Genomic DNA, 16,464 nt, shown 5'->3' with positions numbered 1-16,464 from the left:
AATACTTCCAATTTAAAAAGGAGCGGGCAATACCATTATCCGCACTCTAATTACGCTCTTGCGGCAGCGTTAATTAGCATCTTACGGTGCTGTCATCTCCAAGTCTCCCAATCAACGTTTTTCCGTCCACCATCTACTAGGGTGATTTGTTTGGGCGGCCCTATAACATTCTGGCTACGTCAGTGGTGCTGGTACTGGCCTCGGTGGTGTAGTGGTAAAACCATCGGACTTAAAGGCTGGTAGGTACTGGGTTCGTCTCCTGGTACCGGTTCCCATCTAGAGCGACTTTAACGACTCAATGCATCACTGTTCCGACTTCTCTTTCATTAACACACCGACTTGGACAGATCATAAAAGCAGCTGAAGTGTACTTGAATCTTAAAGAACATAAGCACAAAAATAAGTATAAACAAATAAACAAATGGTGTTCGTAATAGTTCTGCCTGTCGGGAAGTGCATAAAACATACATCAGTAGACCCATTCTCTAATTATGTTTTTACTCCCGTCCCAAAACTGGTATATCAAAGGTCATGGTTTGTACTGTCCTGTCTGTTGAAAAATGCATATCAAATGTATCTTGCTACTAATGGTAAAATGTACGTTTCCTCTAAGACCAAGTGTCTAAAATTACCAAATGTTTGACATCCAAAATCTGATGATTAATAAATGAATGTGCTCTAGTCATGTCGTTAAACAAAACAAACTAACTTTTTAACAGTACAAAATAATTTAGGTCTTCTCTAGTTCATCGGGTCTTCTCTACCTAGACCTCCCTCCACCCCACCACCCCCCAAAAAAATGAGGGAGAGGGTTGTATCTTGATAAAACTTAAATCAATAAATATCTGTAAAAACACACTCTTGTGACATCCCCGTTTTCAACTTCTGTTACAGATATTTTCTGTCGTGTAAACTCGTCAACAGTTCAGCTGGTTCTCTCCCCTTGAGCGTAGTCTGCAAAATAGAAGATAAGCGTTGAGTAACATCATTACTCAAGCGACAGATGGTTTGCATGCCGCGCGCATGAACAGAAACAGTATCAGGTAGCGCTGCCGTTATAAACAACGCGGAAATACATGCTAAAACATCAATGGGGGGCACGCGAGGTTCAATCCCCATGTTCCAAGCCCTTAGCTAGCGTGGCTGACGCGAGCTAGCGCATTAATACCAGAGTGGCGTGATATTTCTAACGGGACTGGGGTTACTGTTCATTCATGTTGTTCACACGTCCATGCGTTCCCAGCTTCTCTTTGTGCGACAGATTCCACCTCATTGTCTCCGCTTTACAAAAACCGTTAGCCCACCATTATCGTCTGCTGTGGTAAATTCACAAAAGAAGAAATATTCGGCTGGGTATTCCCTCCCTAAACGGACAGCGCATCTTTCGGTGGTCTACGCATTTTGTCGGGCCCCATCCCTGTTCGCCGACCGGCTACGTACATGCTTCAGAATCTGTAATATGAAATGACCTTAATTTTCATAATTTCTTAATTGTATAGCATGGAGAATAATGTCCACAGAGCCCGTGCTATTGCTGACGTCACATGCGACCCCAGAACTGTGAGTGACTTAGTATAGTGCGATCTTGCGTTGGTTCGATTCTATATCGGTGGCCCGACAACGGCTTGGAACCTCGCCTTTGTTCTGGGTCTTACGAGGTTCAAGAAGTGTTCCAGCTGCCACGACCATTCTGTGGAACTGCGCTGCCAACACCGGGGGATGTTGAATGTTGCAAGAATTCTTCAAAATATTGGTCTTTGATTATTCCATGTCTGTCGGAAAGCAAGACTCACGCCTCGCTGTGAGGACTCGCCAAACGATTGGGTGTATTGGAAAATTGAGAATCATTACTGAGAATCTCGCATCAAGCCCAGTGCACAGCGACGACGAGCTTTGAGAATCCTTCCCTTCTTTTTTATGCAGAGGAAAGCGAGCATACATTTACTGGAATACAAGATAAGACAAAACGGGATATATACATCGTTGCATATTGTTTTTTTCTCTTTTGTGTGCAGCTGTGGGGTTTTAACAAAGAGCACGGCGACCGCCTAGCGTTGCCGCCGCATCCTGGGAAAACGCTTCGTCGGTAGACATTCACAATGGGCTGTACAATGAGTGCTGAGGAACGGGCCGCCCTGGAAAGGAGCAAAGCGATAGAGAAAAATCTGAAAGAAGATGGAATTCAGGCAGCTAAGGATATAAAACTGTTGCTCCTAGGTAAGGCTTTTGCAGTGCACGAAAAAAGTTGCTCGTGCAAGCTGCTTGCTTATTAATGCATCCACCGGAAAGAGTAATCATTGTAATTTTTAGTAACGGCTTGTTCTTATGCGGCGGCCATATTGGATATCTATGATGCTGTGAATTAAGTTTAGAATTCCACCTTTGGCAGATAATAAAACATTTTCTTCGTGTATTTGGATGTTGGCTTCGCTGCATTTTTTTCTGCTGGGGTTAAATTTTGTTAATGTATGCGATTTCTCTTTTAGCTTGTACGTTTATTTTCGTAATGAGTTAACGTCATTATTTTTTTCTTGTTTCATTTAGGTGCCGGTGAATCCGGAAAAAGTACTATTGTCAAGCAAATGAAGTAAGAATTATTCAATTTTCTTTTCTTTTAAACATTGTATTCGTTTTATATTTTCTGTTAAACGTTGTGTGGTTGTGTTCCGTGTGCTTTTTATCTCTCTTCTTCTTCGCTTTCGACTCCATAGACATGTCATTGGCATATGCCGTTCCTGAATGCTGCTGATGTTATTGGCTCATAGCGACGACTTGTCTGGCGACCGCGACGTCAACACAACAAGACACGACTGGGTGCTCGGGGATCGGCGGGGGGTGGGGGTGCACCTGTCGTCTGGCGTGCGGAAGACATGATATAGACGAAGTCTCATTAATTACCGTTTCTTCCAAACGCATGTGGATAGGTGATTGACAGGGATTTTCGTTTGGAAATATAGTCGTACCAAACGCCTAATCGATAACGTCGCATAAACATGCGCCAAATTTAGACGTAGCCAACTATACGGTGTGGTTAAAGTATGCATCAAAATGCATTAATTAGACCTCGCGAATATTCAACTCCTCATTTTTTTGATTTAGCAGTAGAAATGAACATGGAAAATGATATCGATAATAATGAACATAATAGCAGAACATAATCTTTCTCTTTGATCATGGCTGTACTTAGCCGAAAATAACAAGGGGAGGGACGGAGTGGGGGGAGGGGGTAAGTTTAGTGGGGAAACAAACGGGTCACAGTATAGTCTTCTTCAGATAGACATAAAAATGGGACGAAAGAAGAAAGAAAGAAAAAAAGAAAGACGATTACTATAACCTCACTTGATATATATCTCCCTTCTTTAGTTACACGTTTAGGACACCGACCCTACCAAGCTCACACATCTGCCCAATTTGTAGCATAATCTTAATGTGCAACCCTGACGCTTTTATTGATATTATGAATACTGCTACTAGTCTGGCTCGGATCTCAGAGGGGTGTGGCTTCATCTGAATTGCACTTAAATTCCTAAATCGGATGTGTTGATAATTTAGTACGGTAATTTTGTTGTTTATCAATCCCTACGGCTAAGTGAATTATCTTAAAATAGAATTAAGATAAATTTTCTAGTGAGAAATCCAGGGCGTGTTTATGAGGCCAAGCAATCGCAAACAGTTTGACTAGTATTTTTGCCTGCTATCACATCACATTTTTCTAACATTAGGCGCAAAAACCAGTCTAGCGAGCGACCGCAATCACTTACCTTCCTGAAGAGGTCTCTGGATTCGCATCTGCTGATTTTGCAATATGTAAACATACACGGAGCATACTAACAGAAATTGGTTACTTAAAGAACCTGTTTACTGCATACATGATATTTCAAACATCGTTGCTTTTCAAACATTTCTAATTATTAATAAGGGAAATTTTTAATATGTTTATGTTTAATATGCAGTAATATACATGGGGCTAACCCTGAGGTGCACACTGCCAAATTAGACAATTGATAAATTTTATACAAAGTGGCTACTATAATCTACTACAATGATATCGATAATAATGAACGTTTTGTTTAAATTAGCCGGGTTTTTTTATTAGTTTTCAAGAAAATGCTTTACATTGGCTAAGAAAAAATTAGTTCTAACGTAAACACTAATACAAATATTAAAAATTGTCCAAACCTTTCATGCTTTGTGAAATTTACATTTTAAATATTATTAGTTTTGCACAACTGACCTTCACACATAATATTTGCTGACAAAAATAATAAGATATAAAATACAGCCATCATCTCATAAACAATTATTTCAAGGTACTGTGTCATGTGTAATATGTACTCCCTTAGAGGATTCATCCCGGATACGTTGTAACTAAAAAAAATCGACATCTATAATTGTAATTCAAGCTATCCCATTTATAACTTTCCAAAATAATAACTTTTTTTTACTAAATAAATTTCTATCAAAATTAATTTTATAACTCTTTTTTTAATTATTAAATGTCTCTATCAAAATTAATGTAAGAAATTAGTTGCATGTGGAATCAGCCACCATGATTTCCCTACCATGACGTTCAGCTATTCTCCGATATCCTAGTAATTAATCTAGGTCAAGTTCACATTTACTATTCACCATTTTGTCACCACCGTTTAGAGTTATGACGTTTTAACAAAAATTGTGACTGACTTCTATGTTGCAGCAGGCGCGCATTCAGGGTTTTATGGATTGGCCCCCGCGCGTGCTGTAACCTCACCGTGGTGCAGGTGTGTAACATTCTCTTTGAGAATGGCCAATACAGCACAAATTGAAATTTTGAGTAAAAGTCAGTATCTATCTGTGATATTTGTATTTTTGCACAGTTCTTTACACTGTTTTTATTTAAATCTTGAATTTTTATATTGATGTTGATCATCACCTTATTTGTTTGCATTACCATGGTTTGACACCCAATAGCCGATGTATTTTTCGTGCTGGGGTGTCATTAAACATTCATTCATTCATTCATTCAGTATGGGTTGGGGATGGGGGTGAGTGTAACATTAATATAATGTAGTTCGGTTGAATTGATAAACAATACACTATAACAATATAAAGGTAAAAGGTCAAATTAATTACTTGACCACAAATTTCTGTGTGTGTGTGTGTGTGTTTTAGAGTTACAAGAACGCTCGCTGTGTTATTGAATAGGCAATTGGAACCGTTAACCATTGTTACCACCCCCTTCCCAAACTCCCTCCATCATTAATGTTTCATCTGATTTGCTTTGTTCGTCTGCAACAACGCTGTGTTTTCCTTCAGCGCCAGTGAAGCGCGAAACACCTGTCCCTCCTAACGATGACTTTCATTCCACATTGCACGTGTTGCATTGTCCAGGCATTTTTCAGGTGGGTCAGTCGAGGGCCGATCTAGCAATGATTATAGGGGTGGCCGTTTTCTTTTCTTTATTTTGTCACAACCTTAATTTAAAGGTTAATAATTTCCTGAAAAACAAATAAGCATAATACTTAATGCCAGTGCCTCCCTATACCGACCAGTTGATTGTCATTAGACTAATTATCATAACTGCGGCATCTCTCAAGTAAGCGATTTCTTGGAAAGATTTTATGGGAAATGCTTCCTTTTTGCAACACGTTATGTAAGTACTAACATATGGTTTTCAGTCAGTTTAGCTACGAGTCAACTAAGGTTGGAGTAGGTTGGTGTAAGGTGTAGGGTGTACCTTGTTTGACTCATCGTATATATTCTTATTGATCACTGTAACAAGCACATACATACGTACATACATACATACATACATACATCCAGCAATACATAACATACATACATAACATAGATACATCCATACATACACAAACGTATACATACATACATACATACATACATACATACATGTGGGTGTCTCAGTAACTCAATAACATATCGTGGCAAGTTGCGGGTTATTCGGTGCCACAGGTTCGAGTCCCAGTAATGGCATTTCTGAGGCCAGAAAAGGTTTACTTATTCCCTGCACCAATGCGTTAATATCTATATATGTAATAGTCAACCTTGACATACATACAATATATAAATATTTATTCATACATCAATACATAATACATACCAAAAAAAAGAAGAAAGATTTTTCAGCTTGTTACCGGGAAAAAAGGGAATTTCACCAGGTGGTAGCGCCCAAAGACCCCACCCAGTCTCACACACCTTTGCCCTAGACTCTAATATATATCTGACAAACTGTGAAAGTCAAACCAGATGACACACGTCGATTTCCCACCTGCTGTCAACAAGTGTCCCGCTGATTATTACAACAACAGCACGGGGGTTTCGAACGAGCAATATACCGCCGTAATACCCGTCTTTGGGATGATTGAAAATGCGCGCGCAGCGGTTAATCACCACATAAATTACTGACGGGGTTTACGACTGGAGCTTAAGGCATAGTTACATTGACCTGTGGTCTCACATAACAGTCTAAGGGCTGAGTGATGTAGTTGGTAAGGTATCGCATTCCAGTATCGCCTCCCACTGAGAAGGATATTTTAACGGCTCATCGGTCACATCGACTTCTCTCTCACTAACTAACACAGAGCTCACACTGCCCACAGCCACATAATAATAATAATAATAATAATAATAATAATATAATAAATTCTTTATTTAGAGAGGGTAACACAGCAAAAGCTAATCTTCCCTGATGCCCCCAGGCACAAACAATACAGAATTACAATACATACATTTATGAACAAATAGAAAATACATATATGGCAATAAACATATGTACAAATGATATTATTTTAGAAAATATTTCTTAAGTCTATATTTAAAAAACAGCAGTATTTGGCGATGATCGGATAGCTTCAGGTAATTGATTCCAAAGTACTGGTCCAGAGTAACTGACGTTTAGACATCAAGGAACACACATGTTTAACCTGATTTGTCCATTTTAAGTTATTATCAACTTTTATTCCTAAAAGTTTTTCACAATCAGTGTGTTTGCAGATGTTCTGAATTTATTATAAGAGAAATATCATTTTGGATTGTAACTTTTTGTCTTGTTCCTATAGTCTTTTTTGTGTTTATGAACATTTTATTATAGGAACACCATTTTTCTACACTATTCAGATCTTGCTGTAGTTTATCTTGAATTTGAGTAACAGTTTTCCCTGACATGAACATTGTTGAATCATCTGCATACATACTTGTGGTACAATGTTCAATGTATAGTGGAAGATCATTTATGTACAGTATAAAGAGAAGAGGTCCTAGTATTGAACCCTGTGGAACACCATAAATAATGGACTTCGGTATTCCTATAGTGACTTGCTGTGTTCTGTTACTTAAATACGATTGGAACAAGTTAAGAGAATTCCCTTTGCAGCCATAAATGTTTAACTTTTGAATCATAATTGAATGGTCCACAACATCAAAAACTTTTTTTGAAATAAAAAAATATGACTCCATTTAGATTTCATTCATTTCATGTAACCATTTATCAGTTATATCAATAAGTGCTGTTTGGCATGAGTGTTTTGGTCTAAAACCTGATTGGAATGAGTGTAAAAGGTCAAATTTGGTCAAATTTTGTTAAGTACGTAATCATAAAATTGCTTGGAGATATGTTTTTCTATTAATTTGGACAGCGTTGGCAATACAGATATTGGCCTATAATTTGTAGCTTCAGTTTTGTCACCAGACTTGAAAATTGGGGTAACTTTAGCATTTTTAAAACATGGTGGATAAATACCACTGTTTATCATTTTGTTAAAAATAAATGTTAACAAAGAAGCAATTGCCAAGGCACCTAACTTACGTATTCGTGGACCTGAGTTGTCATCTCCAGATGATTTATCGACATTTAAGTTTTTAAGCTCATTATAAAGCTCATTATTGCCGATGGCTAATTGTTATAGGCCTACAAAGTGGCTACAACATTTATTAATTGGAAGGAAGGAAATGTTTTATTTAACGACGCACTCAACACATTTTATTTACGGTTATATGGCGTCGGATATATGGTTAAGGACCACACAGATATTGAGAGAGGAAGCCCGCTGTCGCCACTTCATGGGCTACTCTTTTTGACTAGCAGCAAGGGATCTTTTTTATACACCATCCCAGAGACAGGATAACACATACCACGGCCTTTGGTATACCAGTCGTGGTACACTGACTGGAACGAGAACTATCCCAATGGGCCCACCAACGGGGATCGATCAGTTAGCAACTAATTATTATTATTATTATTATTAATAATCAGCCACTTCAAATATTATTTGTGAAGGTACTAGTATTCTCTATATAACTGAAAGTTGCTTAAAACAAAAACTGTATCAATGTGAGCCCTGGCGTCTAACCACTAAGTAACAACTAACGGTCTGACCATTAACCCACTGTCATAGACAGACAGTGGAAAAAAGCAGCTCGGTGTGTTCCCAGGACATCGTGCTTGAAGTTATGAACCTTAATTAGATATAGGTAAAAAAAAAGAGACTGATATCAAAGGACAACTATCTATTATCAACCGAATGTAAACTTAAAATGTTTGACTCAATGGTTCTGCCAGTTTTATTATATGGATGTGAAATATGGGGATATGAAAAAGTTGATTTATTTAATTCTGTACAAATAAACTTTCTAAGACACATCATACCCGTTAAGAACGCAACACCAATATTTATGCTTTATGGATAGTTAGGGAGAACGCCTGTCGAGTTAATTATACATAGAAGAATGGTATGTTACTGGGACTGATATCAGGAAAACAATCAAAATTGTCTACTCTTTTATACAAAATTATGTTAAATGACCACCTTACTAACGGAACTAACTATAACTGGATTAATACTGTTAAAAACACACTGAATAACTTGGGAATGGGTGATATCTGGATAAGACAATCTTTCATATCAGTAAATTGTCTCTCACAACAAATTAAACAAAGACAATGCGATCAGTATTTACAAACATGGAAAAATAACATATCACTGTCTTAGAGCACAGCTGAATTTCTAGTCCAATGGGAGCTTCATATTTGGTCACATGAAGTACATTTATATCCCGATAAAGTACTTCAGACATTCACTTTATAAGCGGTATTGCTGCACGTGCAGTCATAACGATTTTGGCTCTGCTCTAAGACAGTTAGAGGACGAGTAACAATACTTTATCGGCGTATAAAGGTAGTGTCGCACGAGAAAATGCTCGGCTAACGCCTCGCCGTTGTCTCGTGCGACACTACCTTTATACGCCGATAAAGTATTGTTACTCGTCCTCTAACTATTACATCGAGAGGCAACACTTACCGATTATACAAAGAACAACAATTTTTCGAAAGCTATATCAATAAACTACCAGAAAAACTGTGGACAGCACTCTTAAAATTTAGAACGTCTAACCATTACCTACCCGTTGAAATTGGACGTTGGAATAATATACTCATAGAAGATAGAATTTGCTCATTATGTAATGTAATAGACATTGGCGACGAGTTCCATTATCTTTTTATTTGCCATTTTTTCCATAATTCAAGTGTCCAGTTGCTACACCCATATTATTATACGCGACCAAGTACTTATAAATTTAGAGAACTAATGGAGAATAAACGAATTAGTACCCTAAAGAAATTATCATATTTCATAAATATAATAACTAATGAATTCAAACGCCCTTGACTACAAACATAATTAACAAAATACTATAATTATCCACTGCACCATATATAAGTTTAACAATCTATTCGTTTATAAGTACTTGGATACCCGTATATTTGTATTAAATATCTGTATTATTACATAATATATTGATGTGCGTGATTGTATATGTTTGTATATGTGTTTGTGTATATATTGTAATTAATGTATTTACTGTCATAAAAAAATGATTATATATATATTCCTCCTATGCCGTTGTGTAACGGCCCGAGTGTGAATAAAGTCTTGTCTTGTCTTGTCTTGATATCAATAAATGAGGCACTGTCCAATCTTGCCTACCAGTTTAACGGTTCAATGGGTTGGTGTGAGTCCACTACACGGATGTCTCCCCCTCTCCCCACTGTGTGCTAATAGATAACTAGGTAGCTGTTCCATACATTTAACTCAGATAGCTGAGATATGTGTGTGTGCCCAGGACAGTGTGCTTGAACCTAAATTGTATATACACTGACGTCTCTCACTAAATGCTAACAACTACATCCTCAGTTCCGGACAAACAGTCCAGATAGTTTAGGAGTGTGCCCATAACAACATGCCTTAACCCTTATTGGGACATCAATTTAGATTGACGTGCCAGTATCGTTTCCAATCTAGAATGGGTACACGGCTAGGCTCCTTTGTGAGATGTAAGCCACACACCAACCAGTTCACTGCCATTCAATTTAGCTTAATTTTCCTCTTTATTTATACCCGGTTGAGGTTCAAACCTTCTGTATGGCGGAAACAAGAAGACATGGGGTGGAGGGTGGGGGCTGACTGATATCGAGGGCGCAACGCATAGGGGTCCGGGGTATGCTCCCCCGTAAAAGTTTAAAAATTAGATTTCCTGAAATGCAATTTCATGCATTCTACAAGTAAAATTCATCTCTGCCTTAAGATTTACTACTACTACTACTATTTTGATTCAGAATTATGGGGGGGGGGGGGGGATGGGGGGCTAGAGTCATGCTCCGCCGTGCCTGTTCTGTCCAAGATACAATAAGTACCTCGGCTATCTGGACTGTCTGTCCAAAACGAGGGATAGACTAGGTGTTAGTGGTTAGAGAAGTCGGTGTAGTGGCACTGCACCGTTTTACAGTCGTAGAAACTCACTCTGGGTACGAGTTGCGTGGCATTGGGGTGCGACCACAGCATGTTCAAGAGGGCGATCGAACACAGTCGCTAGACTGTTTTTTTTTTTAGCCTAACGTTAGATGAATGTGATATGATAGAAGACGATGGTACCAGTCAAATAGACAGCGAGCGCTCGGCCTCCTGAACACCCAACTCCCCTAAGCCCGATGGTTTAACCACAATGCCACACGGGCCTTTACCGATCAGTTTTGAGCAACTGCTACTTACATCAAACTATTGGTTCGAATCGTATGATATCGATTTTTCGCGGGGGATGGGAGAACAAAAACAAAATGAGATGCTATGTGCCATTCTCTTTGTGGGGAAAGTGTGTATATAAAATATTCTGTGCTAATAATCCGTAAAAGTATTCCATGCATGAGTTCTTCTTTCAGTTTCAGATTAACCCATTAACCTCGGTTCAAATTCGTTCCTGAGACAGCGGGTCTATACATTAGTTATATATAAGCACAACAAATAAAGTATTTCATCATCGGGACGTAGCCCAGTGGTAAAGTGCTCGCTTGGTGCGCGATCGGTTTGGGATCGATCGCCGTCGGTATGCCCATTGAGCTATTTGTCGTTCCAGACAGTGTACCACGACTGGTATATCAAAGTCTGTGGTATGTGCTCTCCTGTCTGTGGGGTGGTGCATATAAAAGATTCCTTGCTACCAATGGAAAATGTAGCGGGATTTCTCTCTAAGACTATATATCAAAATTAACAAATGTTTGACATCCAATAGCCGATGATTAATAAATCAATGTGCTCTAGTGGTGTCGGTAAACAAAACAAACTTCCATTTTTAATTCACATTTCTAATTTCTCTAGGTGTTTATATGAATCTTGATATTTATTTTTAGCTAACATATTTTTTAAATTTAATTATGAGATCATGACCGTAACTAAAGAGGGTAGTTGCAAGCCCTCCCCTCCCAAGTGATGAAGAAGACCCTGATTCTCGTTTTACTGCCTTCCCCCATCCACATACACCTCCTCGTTCTTTCAAGCTAGATACTGTCCCAAAATCTGATACAGTATTTTGCAATAACATTTTAATCTTTAAACTGAGCAACTTATTCCACAAGTTGTCTAGACCATTTCCCTGATAGACAAAATGCATACACTGTTCAAATAAGGCACTTTGTTTTGAAATGTATCATGGGCATTTGTTAAATCGTTTTGAAATCTTCCAGTAGCCACTGGATCACTGAATGCAATGACCTTGTTGCGGGAACTTTAATCCGTGGATGGTAATTGCGTTGCCTGTTATCAGCAGGCGATTTGTGTTATCTCAAAAGTTGCGACATGTAGATGCCAAATGCTGAAGCAGAATTTGAAAAAAAGAACATAATGTTTGACTTCAAAGGGATTGTAACCACTGAAACACTGGGGATATCTGTTGTTGTTTTTTTCTTTTTACACCAATGGCAGTGTCCTGACCAGGCCCCGTGCTTATAAACCTCAAAGTCTACACTTTAATAAAGTCCAGACTTTAACGTCATGGCAACGCCATTCAAATACCATTACGTTAAAATCTGGACTTTATTAAAGTCTAGACTTTAAGTTTTATAAGCACGGACCCTGGTGTTACGGGTGTACATCTTAAAGGGACATTCCTGAGTTTGCTGCAATTTTTAAAGATAATATCGATTAACAGAGACATTTTAACGATTGTAATTATATATCAAATATATTTTTATGCATAAACTATTAGTGGTTGTATATTAAACGTATTTCTGATCGTTCTAATATTTGTACTAGGTTAAATTTCATTTTATTTCCTAAAAATAATTTACGAAATTATTTGAAAACAAAATCCAGTTTGGGCTTCTTACAAATATTGAAATGACCAGAAACACAATGAATAGACAGACATAGATATTCTAAACAAGAAAATATATTTGACATGTAAGTTTAATCGTAGAAATATGTTATTAGTCGGAAACATCTTATAATGCAGCAAACTCAGGAATGTCTTTTTAACAGTTTAAAAGACTTTACAGGGCCGCATCTAGCGCAAAGTAACAAGTTTTTTTTTAATTTAAGACATCAAACCACAGTAATATAGAGTTATTGCCCAGATAAACACAAATACCGGTGTATGTAAGCTTAAAGGGTTCTGTTTCGTTTAAAGGGTTCTGTTTCGTGTGTGTCCCAGTTCGGATCACTGGCTATGCCAGAGATTGGACCTGGAACTGGCGTTCCTGAAACCTTCATGGTATATGGGTACGAAAATACAGTTCCAAGTCCGAGTCTGTTTCGTATTTTTGAAGAATAGGTCAACTTCCCCATGTGTCACCCACCCCTACACCTACTGGGTAAGGCAAAAAAACACAGCAACAACAAAAAACACGCCTAAGCTGGGTCGGTCTCTTATTCTCGATGTAAGTATGACTGACCAAATTTGTCGCATGTTCTATGTCGTCTATTACCAGATCTGTAGTTCTTGCCACGTTTAATTCAGTGCGATTCTTTTTTCAACTGTTACCATAATGGTCAGACCCAGACACAGCTCCGGTGTGTTTTGGGCCTAAGACGCTGTTTAAACCAAGAGAAAGTTAACCACCACGTAAGAACATATTCATGAGCACAATGGACATTCTTAGGGGAACTGGACTAAATAGTTTTGAAAGAGTAGTAGACAAAGTTTAAAAGGTGGATATTTCGTATATGCTAAAACGTCTTACGTGTCTTTAGAAGAATCATAAGTTTGTTTTAGAAAGTCGTATTGTTATCTTAAAAAGTCTTAATAGTATCTTAGAAAGTTTTGCTGGTGATTTCGTTAATTATTTTATGGATACTTTCAATAGACGTTACAGTATTTTATGAGATCTATAGGATTTATATGTCCTAAATAGTGTTAAGAATATTTTCTGTATATCATAGATAGTGTTAAGGGTATTTGAACTAATTTAAATAGGTTTTCTTCATGTTAGTCTCTAATACTTGTTGCTATTATACAAAAATAAACATGAGAGGGTTTTTTTTAGTGTGTTTTTGTTTGCACTAGGTAGTGTTTTTGAGGTTTGTGGGAAACTGTGTCACATTATTAAGCACGTAAACAAGCAGCCCGTGCTTCTGAAAGAGTTGATGACGTAATCGGGTGTTTATCAGACACATGGTAATGGTTGTGGTCTGGGATTAGGATGGGCATGGAAGGAAGAGGTTGGATTCAAGCACATGCCACTCTTTGTCCAAAATATACCGTACATAAGGGTGGTTCTAAAACTCATATGGGAGGGTGGATGTAAAATGGTTTTACAAATCCACCATCGGCAGAACAAAGTTTAATAATCTGGTCTTCTCCTCATCCCCTCTTGTTCTTCCGCTCCTTTTTCTTTCTTTTCTTCTGCTTCTTTTTCTTCACCTTTTCTTCTTCTTCTTCTTTCTTTTCTCCTCCCTGGATTTCTTATCCTCCTTCTTTCTTCGTCTTCATTTTTGTGTGTGTTGCATTAATAAAAAGTCCACCAGATCCACCAGATATTAATTTTAAAAATAATTTTGGTGCCTCCAACGGTCTAACCCCTTCCTTGTGATAAATTGTGGAACAGCCCTAAGCACTAAATCCATGTTATACTATTAGCTTATTAAAGTGTCACAGAGCCCGGCATGGCGGACAAATAAATAAAACTTGGCCTATTTGCAGCCACAGTAGCAAGCAGCTGAATCCTTTACGGTCAAATGATTACAGATTTTGTAGACATTTACTAAAAATAACGTCCACATTCTACCTTTCACATTTTTGCAATTTTCCGAAATATGATCTTGTTTGAAAACTGGATAAGGAAATAAATTTTGAACATTATTAAACAGATGTTGATTAGTGTACGTACGTCTGCGACTCCACACGATATACGAGTGTTAGAAAGCAAGTGTCTCGGGTTGAAACAAGAACTAATTTTAGTATGTAACTAAGCACTAGTTGAATTACGAATCTGAATTTGAATTGTCAGCAGTATATCAGAATGTTTACATTTCATGTTTTGTGCCAGTATCGATTTCGATGTTAAAGTGAAATACGATCATGGCCGTCATTTATATTTGTTTAGTTTTGAGTCCTTTCTTAACGAACATTCTCCCTTTTATTCCATGTTATCTGGATTTTGGAACATATCCAAGATAACTATATAAGGCTAACGGCGATGAATAGTTTTTTCATTCTAATTTAAAAAAAAAAAAAACATGTTATGTAAATAACAATGTCTATGATGAAGGTCCGAAGATTTTCGTTTGCTCATACATTTACTAAGCGTATAATGAGTGTCTGATTTCAAACTACAGTGGCAGACTCCTTTATGTGAACAAAAACAGGACTATTTGCCGGCATGAGATCAGCAGCAGAGACCATCCAACATGGCGGCAATATTGATCGGGCGCGTTCTGAGACTTGCAGCTATTCTCACACCTTATTAGTATGTGTTAGCGCCATCTGGCGGCAGTCGTTATTCTTTCGTTTTGTCTCGTTTCTTCTTGCTATCTCTTTATATGCGGATATCGTATAAAACTTCTGTTTTGCTTTATTTCTCTTTATTAAGCAGATTGATTTATAAACCCATAAATTAATTAGGTAGAAGTATTTTTGGCGGAAAAAGCTGCTTTTCTCTCAATTTAAGAGAGGAAGGAACGAGTGTTTTTGGTGGTTAATTGATGGGTTCTAGTTGGAGAGCAGAGCGCTGTGTTTGTGGTATTTATGTTATTTGAACTATTAATAGTATTCTAAAGTATGAAAACAAAATTTGAAACATTGAATCCAAAGAAGTATCTCTGTACAAAACAGAAACGGCGAATACTTAAAACTCATTTCACCATATTAAGCCATAATTTCCAAATGCAAAATACAAACATAACTACAGTTTTAATAAATGTGTGTGTTTTATTATTTTATTTATTTTTTGTTTGTTCAGCATATGTAAATGCTGGCTTTTTGTAATTGAATAAAAGAGCATGGTTTCCTGATCTCCCTGTTCGGTTTAACTACACTAAGGGATTGGAACTTACGCACTCGGTACCACCCTCAATTTCGTAAACGTTGGCTGAGCCATCTGCGAAAATTACAAAATGTCAAAAACTTTCATCTTTGGTCAATACATCCTTTTGTGCTTTATGCTTTATTTCGTTTAGCTGGTAACAGGTGTGGTATTTGAAGACAGAATTAGGTTTTTTTTTTAAATCCCTTGCTAATGTTTAAACCTTGTTAATATTGAACACAGCCCACACATGTCCGTCCGTTAAACGTTACAGCTTCATAGGTTTCTTAAACTGCGAATAGATTTTATTTTTAAAATAGCACCCGCCCCAAAAAAAAAAACCAACGTCTCCCCCCATCCCCCAACAACACCAAAATGAGGAGAGGTGGAGGTTGGAAAATGGTACTTAATAGTGTTGTACATTGGTTATCGACGGGTTAAAGTGGTGAGAGAAGGGTAGGAGAGGTAATTTAGCCCCCCCCCCCCCCCCCGAAATGTGTTTACTGTAGCCGTCCATCTTCATAAAATGTTAATTTAGCATATCCCAGTGGAAAATGTAGCGGGTTTCTTTTCTAAGACTATAGGTCACAATTACCAAATGATTAATAATAAATGAATGTGCTCTAGTGGTGTCCTTAAACAAAATAAACTTTATGACAACATGTAACATTAAACAATTG

At 37.6% G+C, this 16,464-nt stretch overlaps 1 protein-coding gene across 1 annotated transcript in view; it reads left to right on the top strand.

The window, feature by feature from the left end:
* Window positions 1–1,587: 1,587 nt before the first annotated feature.
* LOC121388675 (guanine nucleotide-binding protein G(o) subunit alpha) overlaps window positions 1,588–16,464 on the top strand; it is an 84,512-nt gene continuing 69,635 nt past the window's right edge. Inside the window, exons 1-2 of the mRNA XM_041520120.1 lie at window positions 1,588–2,217; window positions 2,545–2,587. Of these exons, the coding sequence (XP_041376054.1) occupies window positions 2,100–2,217; window positions 2,545–2,587 (161 nt within the window). The 5' untranslated portion in view covers window positions 1,588–2,099. The remainder of the gene's footprint in view (window positions 2,218–2,544; window positions 2,588–16,464) is intronic.

The sequence above is a fragment of the Gigantopelta aegis genome, chromosome 14 (assembly GCF_016097555.1).
Source record: "Gigantopelta aegis isolate Gae_Host chromosome 14, Gae_host_genome, whole genome shotgun sequence".
NCBI lineage: Eukaryota > Metazoa > Mollusca > Gastropoda > Neomphalida > Peltospiridae > Gigantopelta > Gigantopelta aegis.
The sequence above is the reverse complement of the archived record's forward strand: the minus strand, read 5'-3'. Positions and strand labels throughout refer to the sequence as shown.